This window comes from Ornithorhynchus anatinus, chromosome 12 (assembly GCF_004115215.2).
Source record: "Ornithorhynchus anatinus isolate Pmale09 chromosome 12, mOrnAna1.pri.v4, whole genome shotgun sequence".
NCBI lineage: Eukaryota > Metazoa > Chordata > Mammalia > Monotremata > Ornithorhynchidae > Ornithorhynchus > Ornithorhynchus anatinus.
Window position 1 is genome coordinate 12,982,969 of NC_041739.1, and position 14,426 is coordinate 12,997,394.

The following is a 14,426-nucleotide window of genomic DNA, read 5'->3' on the forward strand; positions in this document are numbered from 1 at the left end:
GCATCTGCCCCAACGTTCGATATAGTCGGTGCTTAACAAATAGCCCCGTTATTAATTACCTGTGCTTCCATCAAATCCTCCCACAGCATACAACAGTCCGTTTAATACAGCAGCTCCTAAAGTGCTTCTCCGATCTTGCATATTAGCAACACTGGTCCACTGATCCTTTATTGGATCATAAGAATCTACCGTGCGAACTCTTAAGGAACCATTAAAACCTCCAACGGCAAAAACCAGGCCAGCCATGTAGACCATACCTATAAAAGGAAGTTATTTTAAAGTTCGTTACCAAGGCTTGTTCATCAAAGAACCGGATACTCCAGTATATTGGTTTTTCTGAGGAAGACTCTCACTGAAGAACCATTAACCATTATTATTAATTCGAGCACCTACATAATTTCCTTGTAAGCTCCTGAGAGCCGGATCCACAAATTTGTTTATATTCTTCCATCACGGTGTCCTACGCTTGACAAATACTTTCAATTGATTGCTACTGAATTTTCCCCTCTGTCCAATTAATATAAAACACATGACCTCGCGGCAAAGCCCCAACGGCTGTTTTGCTCAGAATACCTTTGCAAGCATTTATAGATTTTCTAACGTTCCCTCATTTGGTATCTTCTCAAACTGCAGTGAGGACTCTCACTGCCATTCTTGAAGGTGCATCCAAGTTAGAATTTATCATCACGAGCTGTCTTCCCTCACCAGTCAAATACTGGTCTCGGAGAAGATGAATGGAAAAAAGGACGTTTAGGGGAAAAATCTTTTTTTTTTTTTTGAGAAAAAAGTAGCACACTACTCTCCAACTTGCACCTCCTTCTACTATCCTCCACTCTCCAAACGCCCATCTTGCTACCCAATCAACCAATCAGTCAGTCAATAGTAAGTACTTACTCTGTGCAGATCACTGAACTAAGGGTTTGGGAAGAATATAATAGAGTTAGTAGACAGCATCCGTTGGCCACTCTCCTCTTCAATCTCTGATGGAGCTACCTATTAATTTTCTCTCACGCACCCACTATCTGCCATTTACCAAACTGTCCCTCAGTCTCTTCTCTTCTTCCTCGCGCCCTTCCCTCCTGTGCATTGTCTGTGATGCCGGCAATTTTCCTGTACCTTCTCCACTTTTATTCTACTCGTCGTCTCTGTAGAGTCGGGTTCTTCTTTTCTCGCCCTTTCTCCCCACTCCTGTAATTTTTTCCTCTTTCTTACTTTGTCCTTTTTCTTCCTCCTTTCCCGTGTAACCTTATCCAGTTTATTTCTCTTTCTCCTTTGAAAAAAATCTCCTTCTCTTCAAAGGGCCTGAGCACTTATTTATTCCAAAACACTATGTGCTCGGTTGGGGGCACTGGCTTGGACCTGACTTTTCCCAAGTTTCTGGTTCCTCACCTTCCTGTTCCAATACCCACGGCTGGAGCTTCTCTCCCAAGACCAGGCGGTAAAGGGTAGGTGGCTCACTTTCCCTTCCCGAGTTTCCTCGGAGAGAATGAGGAAGAGTATCTGGCAGAACTGAGGGCTTTGGAATGGGAAAGGTGGTGTGGGAACATAAACCTCATCCCCAACGTGGAACTGGCTTGCCAGCAGTCTTTATTCAGTTGATATAAAAGGCACAGTTCCTGCCTTCACAGAATTTACAATCAACAATAAATGACACGGAGAACTGTAAAATGGGTATGTGGCTAAATCAATGCTTAAATAGTAGAGTAAGTCTACATATATATTCCTCTAGACTGTAAACTCATTATGGGCAGGGAAGGTTGTCTGTTAATTCTGTGGTATTGTACTCTCCCAAGTACCTAGTACAGTGTTCTGCACATAATAAATGCTCAATAAATACCACTGGTTGATAAGTGCCGGGGAAAGAGCTATATACACAAGTAGTGATATGACCTATGAGATATCATAGCCCGGAAAATCAAAGGGAGGATTAATTAGGGAATAACTCCAAGATAAAGTGACATTTTAAGAGGGCTCTGAAGTAAGGAAGGGATTTGGTTTGGCCCAAGCGAAGGGGAGCTAAGCCATTTCACTTGATTGGGGCTAAGAAATAAGCAATGGGTGAGATGTGGGAGAGTCCAGAGAAAAACAATCATGAGTTTCTGGGTGAATGGAGAGCCCACAGAAAATGATTATTAGGATTAAACTTTTAGTGAATCAACAAGAGTGACTTGATGAAAACTCCTTCAATTCTAAGCCCAAATTCATTTTTTCATCTTATACTTCTAAAAGATCTTTCTCTCAGGCAGCTTAAAATAGTTAAAGATGATACTTCAGGACTCTACACCAGTCCATAGCGTTTATTTTCCTCTCCGTTTGGGAAGTGGGGGGAACTGAGAGGCACAAGGAAGCTGTGATTCACTCAGGGGCGAAGGTCAAGTTGGGAATAAAAGCAATTCTCCTGACTTCTGGATTCCAGTACTGTCCAGAAGAACCACACACCTCTTAACAACTCTGTGCTCCCTAGCAAGTCAGGTTCTCTGCACACATTTTTTTTAATTCTAAATGGGAGTTTACTCATCCCACTTGGTTAATGCACCGTCTTGGGTTGGACCATCCAGTATGTTACAATGACAAACACATACACATCTCAGTCTTCATGAGTTCCCCATAAAGATGCCTGCTTTTCCAGTGCAAAATCTTTTGATAATTAAGCCACCTTATCTATAAGATCTGGAAAAATTCACTGTTTCTAAAGAGTGAATGACAAGTAGGTAGATTGTACCTCCCCCACGAGCCACCTCCTTCCCTTCTGCAAATCTCTTTACTTCTCCTTCCATTTTTTCCTTTTCCTTTCTCCGCCTCACGCTACCATTACCACCTTCCTCCTTCCAATTACGTAATGAGAAAGGTGTCTCAAACCTATTTTAAATCCCTCTCCTCGGGCTCTCCTTAACCCCTAGAATAGATGCTTCATATTCATTTGTTCGGCTAATTTTAGTCTAGATGAGTCACGTGGAGATTAAGTTGCGACTTCACCGTTCAGCAGGAACAACCCAGAGATGGGCTTCTTGAGGACAGGGAACATTTCTTGCTTCTACCGTTCTGTATGCTCTGCATTTAGTTGGTGCTCGGTTAGTGTCACCGACTGACTGATCATCCGTGATTTTGCCGTTATCCCCGCTCACACTGTGGGCCGAGGACGACGGCTAACAGCCCAGAGACCCGACGTTGAGCGATGCGGAGTGTGGTTCCTCCCCACCCTGTCCGCTTCCCCTAATCCCGGGTGCCTTGGTGGAGGTAGGGAGGGCCCTCGGTGCCGCCACTTATCAGCTGCGTGACCTTGGGCGAGCCGCTTAACTTCTCTGTGCCTCAGTTACCTCAACTGTAAAACGAGGATTAAAACGGTGAGCTCCACCTGGGACAATTTGATGATCTTGGATCTACCCCAGCGCTTAGAACAGTGCTTGGCACATAGTAAGTGCTTAACAAACACATTATTATTATCATTTGGGACCGCTGCGAATCGGGACGTAGGCACCCAAGACATTTCCAGGTTCCAGAGTGAGTTAAACACCAGGCATCTGACGCAGGGTGGGTTTGGAAGTGGTAGTGAAGGTCGCCTTGGACCTAAAGTGACAGCTGTCTAGGCACTCAGTTATTTTACTCACTGCCCTTGTGTTTGGGGGGCGGAGGGTGGGGAGTTTCTAAAACTAAAATTGATCAAGCAGTCATATTACTGAGCGCTTAGTGTGTGCAGAGCACTGTAAAATGCTTGGGAAAGTATAGTACAACAGCACTGATAGATCCGTTCCCCGCTACAAGGAGTTTACAGACTAGCGGAACATAAAAGGATTCAATGCAGCATGGCCTAGTGGAAAGCACAAAGCGATTGGGAGTCAGGAGATTGGGTTCTAATTCTACCTCTGCCACCTGCTTGCTGTGTGACCTGGGGCGAGTCGCTTGATCTCTCTGGGCTGCAGTTTCTTCATCTGTAAAACGAGGATAAGGTAGAGTGCGGGCCCCATCTGCCGCAGGGACTGGGTTCAACCCATAACTCTGCGTCTATCCCGACGTCAATAAACGCCATGAATTCTACTAACAATGACATCGTTGAGCCGGTGAGATTTAGGTTTTGACACGGTGCGTCATACCTGCTCTGCATCTCCTGGAAGGCAGTTCAGCCACTTGGTGCCATCGTTCCTCTTTGAAGTCATAGCACTCCACGCTGCGGATAGCCTTTGGAGCTTGGCCTCCCACCACAACCATCAGCTGGGAGATGGGAGAAGACAGGTGTAACATCGTTAACTGCTAGGTCCCATTCTTTCTCCTGTCCGAATCTCCTTTCCCCAACCCAGCGATGGACGAGAGTAGGGTCAGTCCTAGCCAACGTTCCTAGGAAATAAGGAAGGGGGATTCCCGGCAATTGCCCGAAGACCCTCGCTACACCATCAATCAGCCATTTGTATTTACTGGGCACTCACTGGGTGCAAATGCTTCGGAGAGTACAATTCAACATATAATCCTGCTCCGTGACCTTGGGCAATTCACTTCCCTTCTCTGTGCCTCAAGTACCTCTTCGGTAAAATGAGGATTAAGACTGTGAGCCCCATGTGGGGCATGGACTGTGTCCAATCTGATTCGCTCAGTACAGTACCTGGCACACAGAAGCGCTTAAATGCCATAAAAAAGGGAGCCGGCAGACATGCCCGCAATTCACCAGAGTGGATCCACACTGACTGCTGGAACCCCTGGCTCTTGTGCATGGCCTTGGAGAGGCTGGAGGCTAGGTTAGGTATTTTGCCATCAATTTGGCCTAGAACTGGAAGCATGGGCCCCATGTTGGTTACTTTGTTCCAGGCCCAGAGCTGGCATTGCTTGTGGAGGAGAGGGGGGTAATGGGAGAAAAGATGGGGAGAAAGACTCATCGTAAACATTTTAGGGAAGGCTGAGAAAGCCTAGCCTCTAACACCCTAGCGACCCACTGGATTTCAAAAACTTCAACCGATGCCAGAGATACTACAGATTTGGGGACTTATGTTTTTCATTTATTTACTGTTTGGCGCTACTTATCTGAGTCCATTACCCCAATCTAAATTGCCCCAGTATTTAGATTATGAGTATGGATTTCCCAGGGGCTGAAAGCACTGTTTTAAATGAATCAAATGATTCAGAAACGAACAGAAAACAGAAACGAACAATAACGACGAACGGTGGAAGTTCAGATCCGCTCAAGCCCGAGACCACAAATCTTAGGGGTACTAGACCATTCGCTATGGGCAGGGAACAGGTCTGTTTATAGTCTCTTGTACTCTTCCAAGCGCTTAGAACAGTGCTCTGCACATATTAAGTGCTCAATAAATTCCTCTGATGAATTGTTCCAACTAATCATCTGTTTTCTCACTCTAGGGGATATTGCCAAGGAGAAACTGTCCTTGAACTTGCTCCTCTCCTTGGGGCTAGTGTGCAGTATCAAATGTCAACAAATAAGGGTGAGGGCCAAATTCTACCACCCATGAATTGCAGACACAAGCGGAAGATGGAATCAAGATCTTGTCTGTAGATATCAAGTGGAGTTTTAGAAAACGTATGCTTTACCTAAATTTTCCCTAGGCTTGTGATAATAAGCGTGACAATCGGGGTCATTTTTGTGAACCTAACCGGGAACCCTGATTTCAGCCACTCTCCCGGATGGGCAGAGGGCATTTCTGGATTTCCACTGTCCAACACTGTTCTCCCACCCCATGACAGCAGGGTTTGATTCAGAGCTACCCATAGGGCTTGGCAAGCTGGCCCAGGGTGAGGAAAGGAGGGCAGAGTCATCTGTACCCCTGGGCAGCACTTACCAATCAATCAATCATATTTATTGAGTGCTTTCTGGGTGCAGAGCACTTACTGAGCACTCAAGTGGACTCGTGCCAATCTAGAGTTACACACAATACAATCTCTGACCCAAAATCCCCTCTCTTTAACCACGTGACCTACTGCTTCTGAGTCATACAGTGCTAAACTCCCACAAACCCTTACCGGCACCTAATCCCGCTAACATCAGTATACCGAGTCAGCTAACGTCAGCCCTGTCGAGACAAGTGCAGAATCTGAGAAATGCCTCAATTTGCAGACAGATCCCGCAATTCTGAAGCAGCATGAACTTGTGGCCAGAGCAAAGGATTGGGAGTCAGGAGAGCTGGGTTCTAATCCCAGTTCCGCCACTTGCCAGCTGTGTGACCTTGAGCAAGTCACTTAACTTCTCTATGCCTCAGTTTTTTCTTCTGTAAACTGGGGATGTGATTACTGCTTTCTCTCCCTTTCTCACTGTGTGCCTCAAATGGGATAGGGGCTGGGTCTGATCTCATTATCTTCCATCTAGCACAGTCCGTGGTACACAGAAAGGGCTTAAAAAATTCATTCAGTGATGAAATGTGAATTTCGGAGCTAGATCCCTCTAGACCGTAAACTCCTTTGGGGCAGAGAACGTATCTATCAACTCTCGTACTGTACTCTCCCAAATGCTTAGGGCAGTGATCTGCACACAGCAAGCACTCGGTAAAAATGACCGATTGATTCATTTAATAGTATTTATTGAGCGCTTACTATGTGCAGAGCACTGTACTAAGTGCTGGGAATGTACAATTCGGCACCAGATAGAGACAATCCCCTGCCCAGTGACGGGCTCACAGTCTAAAAGGGGGAGACAGACAGCAAAGCGAAACAGAATAGAACAAAAACATCATCAAGATAAATAGAATCAAGGGGATGTACACCTCGTTAACAAAATAAATAGGGTAATAAATAATATATGCCAATGAGCACAGGGCTGAGGGGAGGGGGAAGGGGAGGAGCAGAGGGAAAGGGGGAGCTCAGTCTGAGAAGGCCTCTTGGAGGAGGTGAGCTCTCAGTAGGGTTTTGAAGAGAGGAAAGGAGTTAGTCTGGGCTCGGGGGGGGGGGGGTCACGTAATTATGGTGTGGGTGGGTGGGTGGGCCACGATGAATTCAAATGTGTAATCTCTAATAGGCAGGGACCAGAAAAGATAAGAAGGGGCAGGGGCAACACAGTTGGAGTATACTAAAAGGAGACAAATCAGCATTTCTACATTAGAGAATGAATCACAGCTCACTGTGGGCAGGAAGGTGTCCGTCTGTTGTCATACAGTACTCTCCCAAGGACTTAGTAGAGCGCTCTGCACACAGTAAGTGCTCGATAAATACGATTGCATGAATAAACGAGAGAATGAGGGATTTCATTCATTTAAAACATTTTACAGAGTGGTTATTCTCCTCTTTTGACTCCAGAGGGCACAGCACACTCTCTGGAGCCGGGGAAGGGAAACCCCCGCTCCTTCTGTTTCCCTCCTCATCAAGGGATGGCCAGGATTTTTCCCGATCCCTGCAGGCCAAGAACAGCTCACTCTCCCACCTCCAAGAACCCTGAATGACAGCCAGTCAATCGCATTTATTGCACGCTTACTGTGTTCAGGCACTCTACTCAGCGCTTGGGAGAAACTGTCCTTCGTCTGTTTCATGAAAGACCGTAATTTCCTGAGAAAGTTCAGGGATAAGCAGTATTTATTGAGCACGCACTTAAATGTAATGCACTGTACGGGGTGCTTGGGACATACAGAGAGAAGCAGGGTGGCTTAGAGAAGCAGCGTGGCTTAGTGGAGAGAGCCCGGGCTTGGGAGTCAGAGGACATGGGTTCTAATGCAGACTCCGCCACTTATCAGCTGTGTGACTTGGGGCAAGTCACTTCACTTCTCTGGGCTTCAGTTACCTCATCTGTAAAAAGGGATTTAATACCGTGAGCCCCACGTGGGACAACCACATTAAGTGCACATAGTAAGCACTTGACGAATACCACCATTATTATTATTATTGCAGAGTAAAGAAGCACAGTAACTAGCTAATGTAGTTGCTGACATAGTACAATTATTTTTGAAAAGTCTTGAAGAATTAAGGAGTTATTAGAAACAAAAGGAAGAAAAAGAGTGCCTTCACACTGTATATCTTTACGCAAACCTAATGCTAATGCTCCGGGGTAAAAAAATGGAGAAAAATTTTGAGAAAGACTGGGAACATGCAGAGGACAAGAGAAGGATGAAGTATTGGCATTAGGGGTGTAAAATGGCACACTAAGTCCAATGTGATTCTACTTGAAATAGAATCTCATAACATTTTCTTTGCCAAATTCGCTTTATATGACTTGGATAAGACTGTAGTTACAAATGGACTTAGGTCCCGGAGCTGGAGTGCCAACTGAGATGTCCCCAGAGGTGGTGCGGGGTCCATAAGCATTTAAAATCTTTACTAATGATCTGGAAAAGTGAGTAAACAGCACGCTGATAAAATCCGCAGTTGTCTCTAAATTTGGAGGTGTTGATAACAGCAGGGAAGATAGAGAATCAGTACCAATATAGACTTACAGCAATTAAAATACGGGCAGAAATCATGGGGAAAAATGAAAATGGATAGATGGGATGGAAATGATCCAAAGCACAAAATCCAGAAGGAAAAACAACCCAGAAAGTCCAGGAATCACTGGAGACCAAAAGAATGATAAATAAACCAAAGATCACGGACAACAGGTTCAAGTGGAGGGCTTTGTTTTTCCCCAAGACAAAGTCCTTTCTACTTGGAAAACGTAAACCGACGATCTGCATGGGGTATGAAAGATCTACGTTAATTATTCTCTACATATTCTGAAATATCTCTCCCAGGATTCTGTTTTCAGGTTTGGTCTTCCAGTTTCAGAAAGCTACAGACCAAAAAGAGTGGAGGAAAATCACTTGGGTAAAACAGACATGAAGAAAAAGATTAAAGCAGGAAAATAGGAATAGCTTGACCGGAATAATACCGGCAGAGAGCAAAGACGACAGGATGTGAAATGTGTAAACTTTCTGGAGATTACACTCTCTAAATATTGCTAAATATGGGGCAAAAGAAATAACCGAGAGGAACAAAATGATAACATTTGCAATCAAAGTGGAGCGAACACTGGAAAAACTGCATTTAATAATATTGCCACAGAAGGGAGGGGGAGGCCTAGTTATGCTGCTTAGTCTTCCCCAGCTTCAGTTTTCAATTCTTTAATTGAGTGTATTTAGTCCAGTGCTGTGCACCCAGAGAATGCTCAATAAATGCCACTGACGGGTTGATTTAGTCCAGTACCCCATCTTTTCCAAATTAAGTTATTTAGAGAGAGAACTATCGATACCGATTTACATTCCCTCTTGTTTTATAGGAACTAAAAAAACTTAAAAAGGTCCAACACCTAATATACTCCAAAAGCAATCATCACATTGAATTTATAGAGAACTTTTTCACCCTCCAGGGTGCTTTCTTGATCATTCTTATTATCCCCACAATATCCCTCTGAATTAAAATACTGTGCAAAGAAGCAGATCATTATTCCCATTTTACCAGTGGAGTGACTAGGGCACAGATAGGTTAAATGATCATTCATTCAATCCTATTTCTTGAGTGCTTACCGTGCACAGAGCAGTGTACTAAACGCTTGAAAGAGTATAATACAATGATAAACAGACACATTCCCTGCCCACAGTGAGTTTACAGTCTTGAGGGGGGATTATCCCGAGGTCACCTAGCCCAACAGTTAATTTTGGAAAAGGAAGTCGTGAAGCATCAAAAACCATCAGATTGCCATTGATAGAGGCAGCTGATCTGATACCTACAACAACACAACCGGCACCAGACTTATTCTTCCTCCCGACTCCCAGTACCAGGGTACCACCTTCTAGACCATCCTGCTTTCCACGTGACCTTCATACCGTTCGTGAAAAAGACCCATAAACCTTTCCATCTACATGGTGCCTTTGTGGATGCCTCAGGGAAATGAAATCAATTTAACAAATATGCTCTAGCAAGAAAACTGCGAGTCACATTAAGCTCGGCACAAAGGCTCTGGGCATGTCACTCCCCTCCTTAAAAACCTCCAGTGGTTGCCTATCAACCTCCGCACGAAACAGAAACTTCTCACTCTGGGCTTCAAGGCTGTCCATCAACTTGCCCCCTCCTACCTCTCTCTTCTCTCCTCCATCCTAGCCCGCACGCTCCGCTCCTCTGCCGCTCACCTCCTCATTGTCCCCCGTTCACGCCTATCCCGCCGGCGACCTCTGGCCCACGTCCTCCCGCTGTCCCGGAATGCCCTCCCTCCTCACCTCCACCAAACTAACTCTCTTCCCCTCTTCAAAGCCCTACTGAGAGCTCACCTCCTCCAAGAGGCCTTCCCAGACTGAGCTTCCCCTTTTCCCTCTGCTCCCTCTCTGCTCCCCCTCCACCCTCTGCTCCCTTCCCCTTCCCCCCTTCACCTCCCCTCAGCTAAGACCCCTCTCCCTCTGCTCCTCCCCCTCTCCCTTCCCCTCAGCACTGTGCTCATTTATATATATTTTTATTACCCTATTTATTTTGTTAATGAGGTGTACATCCCCTTGATTCTATTTATCGTGATTATGTTGTCTTGTTTTTGTCCGTCTGTCTCCCCCCGATTAGACTGCAAGCCCGTCATTGGGCAGGGATTGTCTCTATCTATCGCTGAACTGTACATTCCAAGGGCTTAGTACAGTGCTCTGCACATAGTAAGCACTCAATAAATACTATTGAATGAATGAATTAATGAATCCCAAGCCCATGGCAAATCCTCCCCCCGGAGCCGGGAACGTAAAGTGACCGGTCTTACTTTGGGAAGGCTTATAGGGGTTCTTAATCGAGTCCGCGCAGTCTTCATTAGCGCCCGCTGCTCCAAAGGTAACAAATGATACTTCATGGCTTCGATGAGGTAATCTTTACACGCACTGCTGTTCTTAACCAGCGTCTCCTCTTCAACTCTCTGTGGGTTTGCGCAAAAATCAGGGGGGTGGGGAGACAAAAAATACAATCAGACGCAACACCCTGGTAGATAAATACCTATTTGAAATGAAATTTCAGTTGAAAATTAACCAAAAACAAGTTGTGACCTCTAAGGGCGTTAAGGGTGCCGAGGGCCATATATGAGGACGATCGGAGGCTGCCCGGGGAAGGGGTATCCTGGGAGAAACCAAAGAAAAATTTAAACGTCTGGAAAAAAAAGATTGAAAACTCTAAAAACAACTGCTTTCCCAGCTGATAAATCTGCTCCCTGACTGGATTAATTTTGGAAAGGGAAGTTAATTTTGGAAAAGGAAGTCATGAAGCATCAAAAATCATCAGATTACCATTGATCGAGGCAGCTGATCTGATACCTACCTTCGTCATGAATCTAGACGTTGCTATTAACGTTATAAAGTCGAATCTAGACAAAGGCATTAGAATATACACTCTTCCTGGGCAGAACTGTAGCTTCTACTTTCACTGCATGTTTCCAAGCACCCACAGCAACGCTCTGAAGACAATAGCGGCTCAAGTATTAATGACAATAAGAGGGTGGACAGTCGGCAAGGCTTACCTGAACTAAATATTCTCGAGGAAGCAGAGGCAAGCGCACGTGCTCCATCAGCCGGGCCATAAGTTCCTGTCTGACATCTTTGTCGTGATTTACCCAAGATATCACTGCTTCAAAGACCTTCCAGAAAAGACGAAGGAGAGGAAGAGCGCCCTAAGATTCAGTGCATTTCAATATGTATTATTATACAAGTCGCTATTTTCTTTTTCGTATATACAGTTCCAGGGAGGGCCCCGCTTAGGGAGTGTGTGCGAGCAATTATAACCACATTTGAGATTGAAAAGGGCCATCAAACTCTTTTACTCCACTACATCAAAAATTCTGTAGGTTCCACAGATAAAACCATTTCACCGTCAGAGCTCCTCTTGAGCATGAGTAATACTGGTGATGCCTCAATGACTTGGGAGCTATTTCATTACTGATTGTTCCTAATGGTTTGAAATTCATCCACTTCTGGAATCTAAATTTCCCCACCTAAAGAGAATCAAAAAACTCATCGCTTCATTAGCGGGTAAGCATAGTACTTTGGGCAAAGCTATACTCTTCCACAGAAGGACCTGTATCCACATCCCATATCAGCCTTTTTCTTTAAGTCTGAACCATGACGTTACGCCCCCCTCCATTAGACTACCACATTCTGCATGACCTGACGCAATGCTTCACACAGTGCTTTGCACACAGTAGGTCTTCAAATACTTTTGACTTGACAGTGTGTCCTGGGCAGCTTCCTCTAGACTGCAAACTCACTGTGGGCAGGAAACGTGTTTACTGACTCGGTTGTATTGTACTCTCCCAAGTGCCTAGTAAGGTGCCCTGCATATAGGATGTGCTCAATAAATGCCACTGATTGATTGATGCCAATGTGCCCAGAGAGTTTTGCCAGGTTACCATCATTCTTTACAGAGTTAGGAAAAGTGAAATCAAAGATGGCGACACCCAGAATGAGGGCATCCCTTAGGCTACAGGTGGGGAACTACTTGGCTAGGAAATTCCATGTACCCACTTCTGCAGAACACTTAAGCTGGTCTACAAGCTCTCATTAGTTCCGCTTCACCCCTCTGATATTAACAGCTATCTAAAAACAGAGATACTTTGGAAATCTTTATCACTGAGCCTATCGATGAACACACCGAGCAGTAACTATGAGAGCTGCATCTCCCTATACCATTGACTCTTAAAATGTGTGGCAAGGGAACCCATGGTTTTAAAATGATAGACAAAATGTAGGACAGTCAGTGTGTAGTCATTTATTCTTTTAAAAATAGATTGTAAGTGCTTTTGAAAGAGAGCAGGTAATATCTTTGAAAAGATGAAATGAGAATTCACAGCTTTCTGGTACGGACAGCAACTCACTCAACTGAAAAATGACCCAATCCCAATTTAAAGCAACCTCAGCTATACCAAACTGCACACTCTTGCACATGCGTGTGTACGTACACACACACACACACACACACACACACAACATACCCTGTGAGGACAAAAAGTTCTCAAAAAAAAAAATTAGGAAAGAACAAATTAGAAGGAAAACACCTCACACAGTCTACTTCAACTAGATCAGCATGATTTACCTTCTCTTCTGAGGCAATGGTAAGTTTGTCACTTGCAATTAAACCGCACACTTGTTCTATGCCTAGATTGAGGAATTCTTCACTCAGTACGACATCAGAAAAATGCTGTTCTGTTTAGAGGTACAGAAAGAGTTTGCCAGTTAACATAATGTTTGCAACTCTCACAGGCTCAAGTTTCTTTATTAGTGATAATAATTAAAATGTTTTAGTAATCTTTGCCAATTAGTGCCTATAACGTTAACTTATTTTTTAATATCAGTGAAAGCAGAGTCTTTCTGAGCGTTTTATCCCTCAAAGAGAAACTAATGAAGTGACCAATTGAAAGAAGATTCACCCTTTGGCCACACCGCTCTAGAATTGCTTACAGCAGAATTCTTAAATGCCAGTCATATATCCCAGGTTATTTTGCAGCCCATGGCAACTTTTTCTTCATTTTTTAAAGGAGTACAATTAGTTTTGATCATGAGAAACATAGTTTTGAACATTACTGGACTGGAAGAAAGAAGCCCAGTGAAGAGTAGTCAGTTTTGGGGGGCCAGAAATCAAGAATGAAAAGGAAGTTAGGGGAATCAACTCGATGATGTGATCACTTATTAAATCCCCGTCCCTCCCTCCCTCCTGCACTCAGCTTCATTCTGCTCAAATTGTTTCCCATTTGGAAAAGAACACAAACTCGTATCAGTTTTCAATTCGATTCTAAAAAAGCAACGACAAAAAAAATAGATTGTCCCAAACCCAGAATTTTTTTTCAAGAAACACAGCAAATTCAGAGAACAGTTTTCGATATGGGCAAATATTTTAGTCACATTACATAGCCCATTTACCATAAACCAAATGCATCTTCCACACAGACACAAAAGTCAAGCAATTCCACTAAGAATAATCCATTTATGAATGACTCAGAAGGTAAATAGTCGGGGTCTAATTATATGAAAGGTCTGACCTTCCTGACTCGGTAAAATATGAATTCATCTTTTCTAAAGGAACTAATTAATATTCTCATTGTGTCTCTTGATGGTATGCTTTACATGTAATCTCCTTGATTTACCAAAGAGCAACTGAAAAATATGTTTGGATTGGAATTGGTTTATAGGAACTCAGTGGAAAGAAAGTTTGGCGATTAGTGCAGTCCATCTGTTGTTTCACGTGTTCTAGAAGCAAGTTTCTATTTTTCTCTAAATTCATCACCATGTGTGGCTCTCTCTGAAAGATGGTACACGCTCAAGCATTATTATTAAATGGCTTATAATTAATGCAAGAAAGATGTGAGGTACCCAGCTCACAAATATAAAATACGCTTTTTAAAAATCATTTTCTTTCCTCAAGTCACAAGTGAAGACACTCCAGAGAGGCTGAGGATGCTTTCCCGAACTCCTGCAAAATTGAAGTCATTCAACATAGTCCCTCTAGACTGTAAAGTTCTTGTGGACAGGGAACGTGTCTACCAACTCTGTTGTACTGGACTATCCCCAAGTGCTTACTAC

The 14,426-nt window shown here is 44.0% G+C and overlaps 1 protein-coding gene across 2 annotated transcripts in view; it reads right to left on the reverse strand.

Annotated features, from left to right (window-relative positions):
- The window catches only part of KLHL2 (kelch like family member 2), a 79,602-nt gene that overhangs the window by 8,680 nt on the left and 56,496 nt on the right, over positions 1–14,426 (reverse strand). Inside the window, exons 5-9 of one of the 2 annotated variants that reach the window (XM_029076828.1) lie at positions 12,943–13,052; positions 11,375–11,491; positions 10,631–10,780; positions 4,092–4,209; positions 60–257 (exon numbers count right to left, since the gene is read on the reverse strand). In XM_029076828.1, the coding sequence (XP_028932661.1) occupies positions 60–257; positions 4,092–4,209; positions 10,631–10,780; positions 11,375–11,491; positions 12,943–13,052 (693 nt within the window). The remainder of the gene's footprint in view (positions 1–59; positions 258–4,091; positions 4,210–10,630; positions 10,781–11,374; positions 11,492–12,942; positions 13,053–14,426) is intronic. The other variant, XM_029076829.2, reaches the window with a different exon arrangement.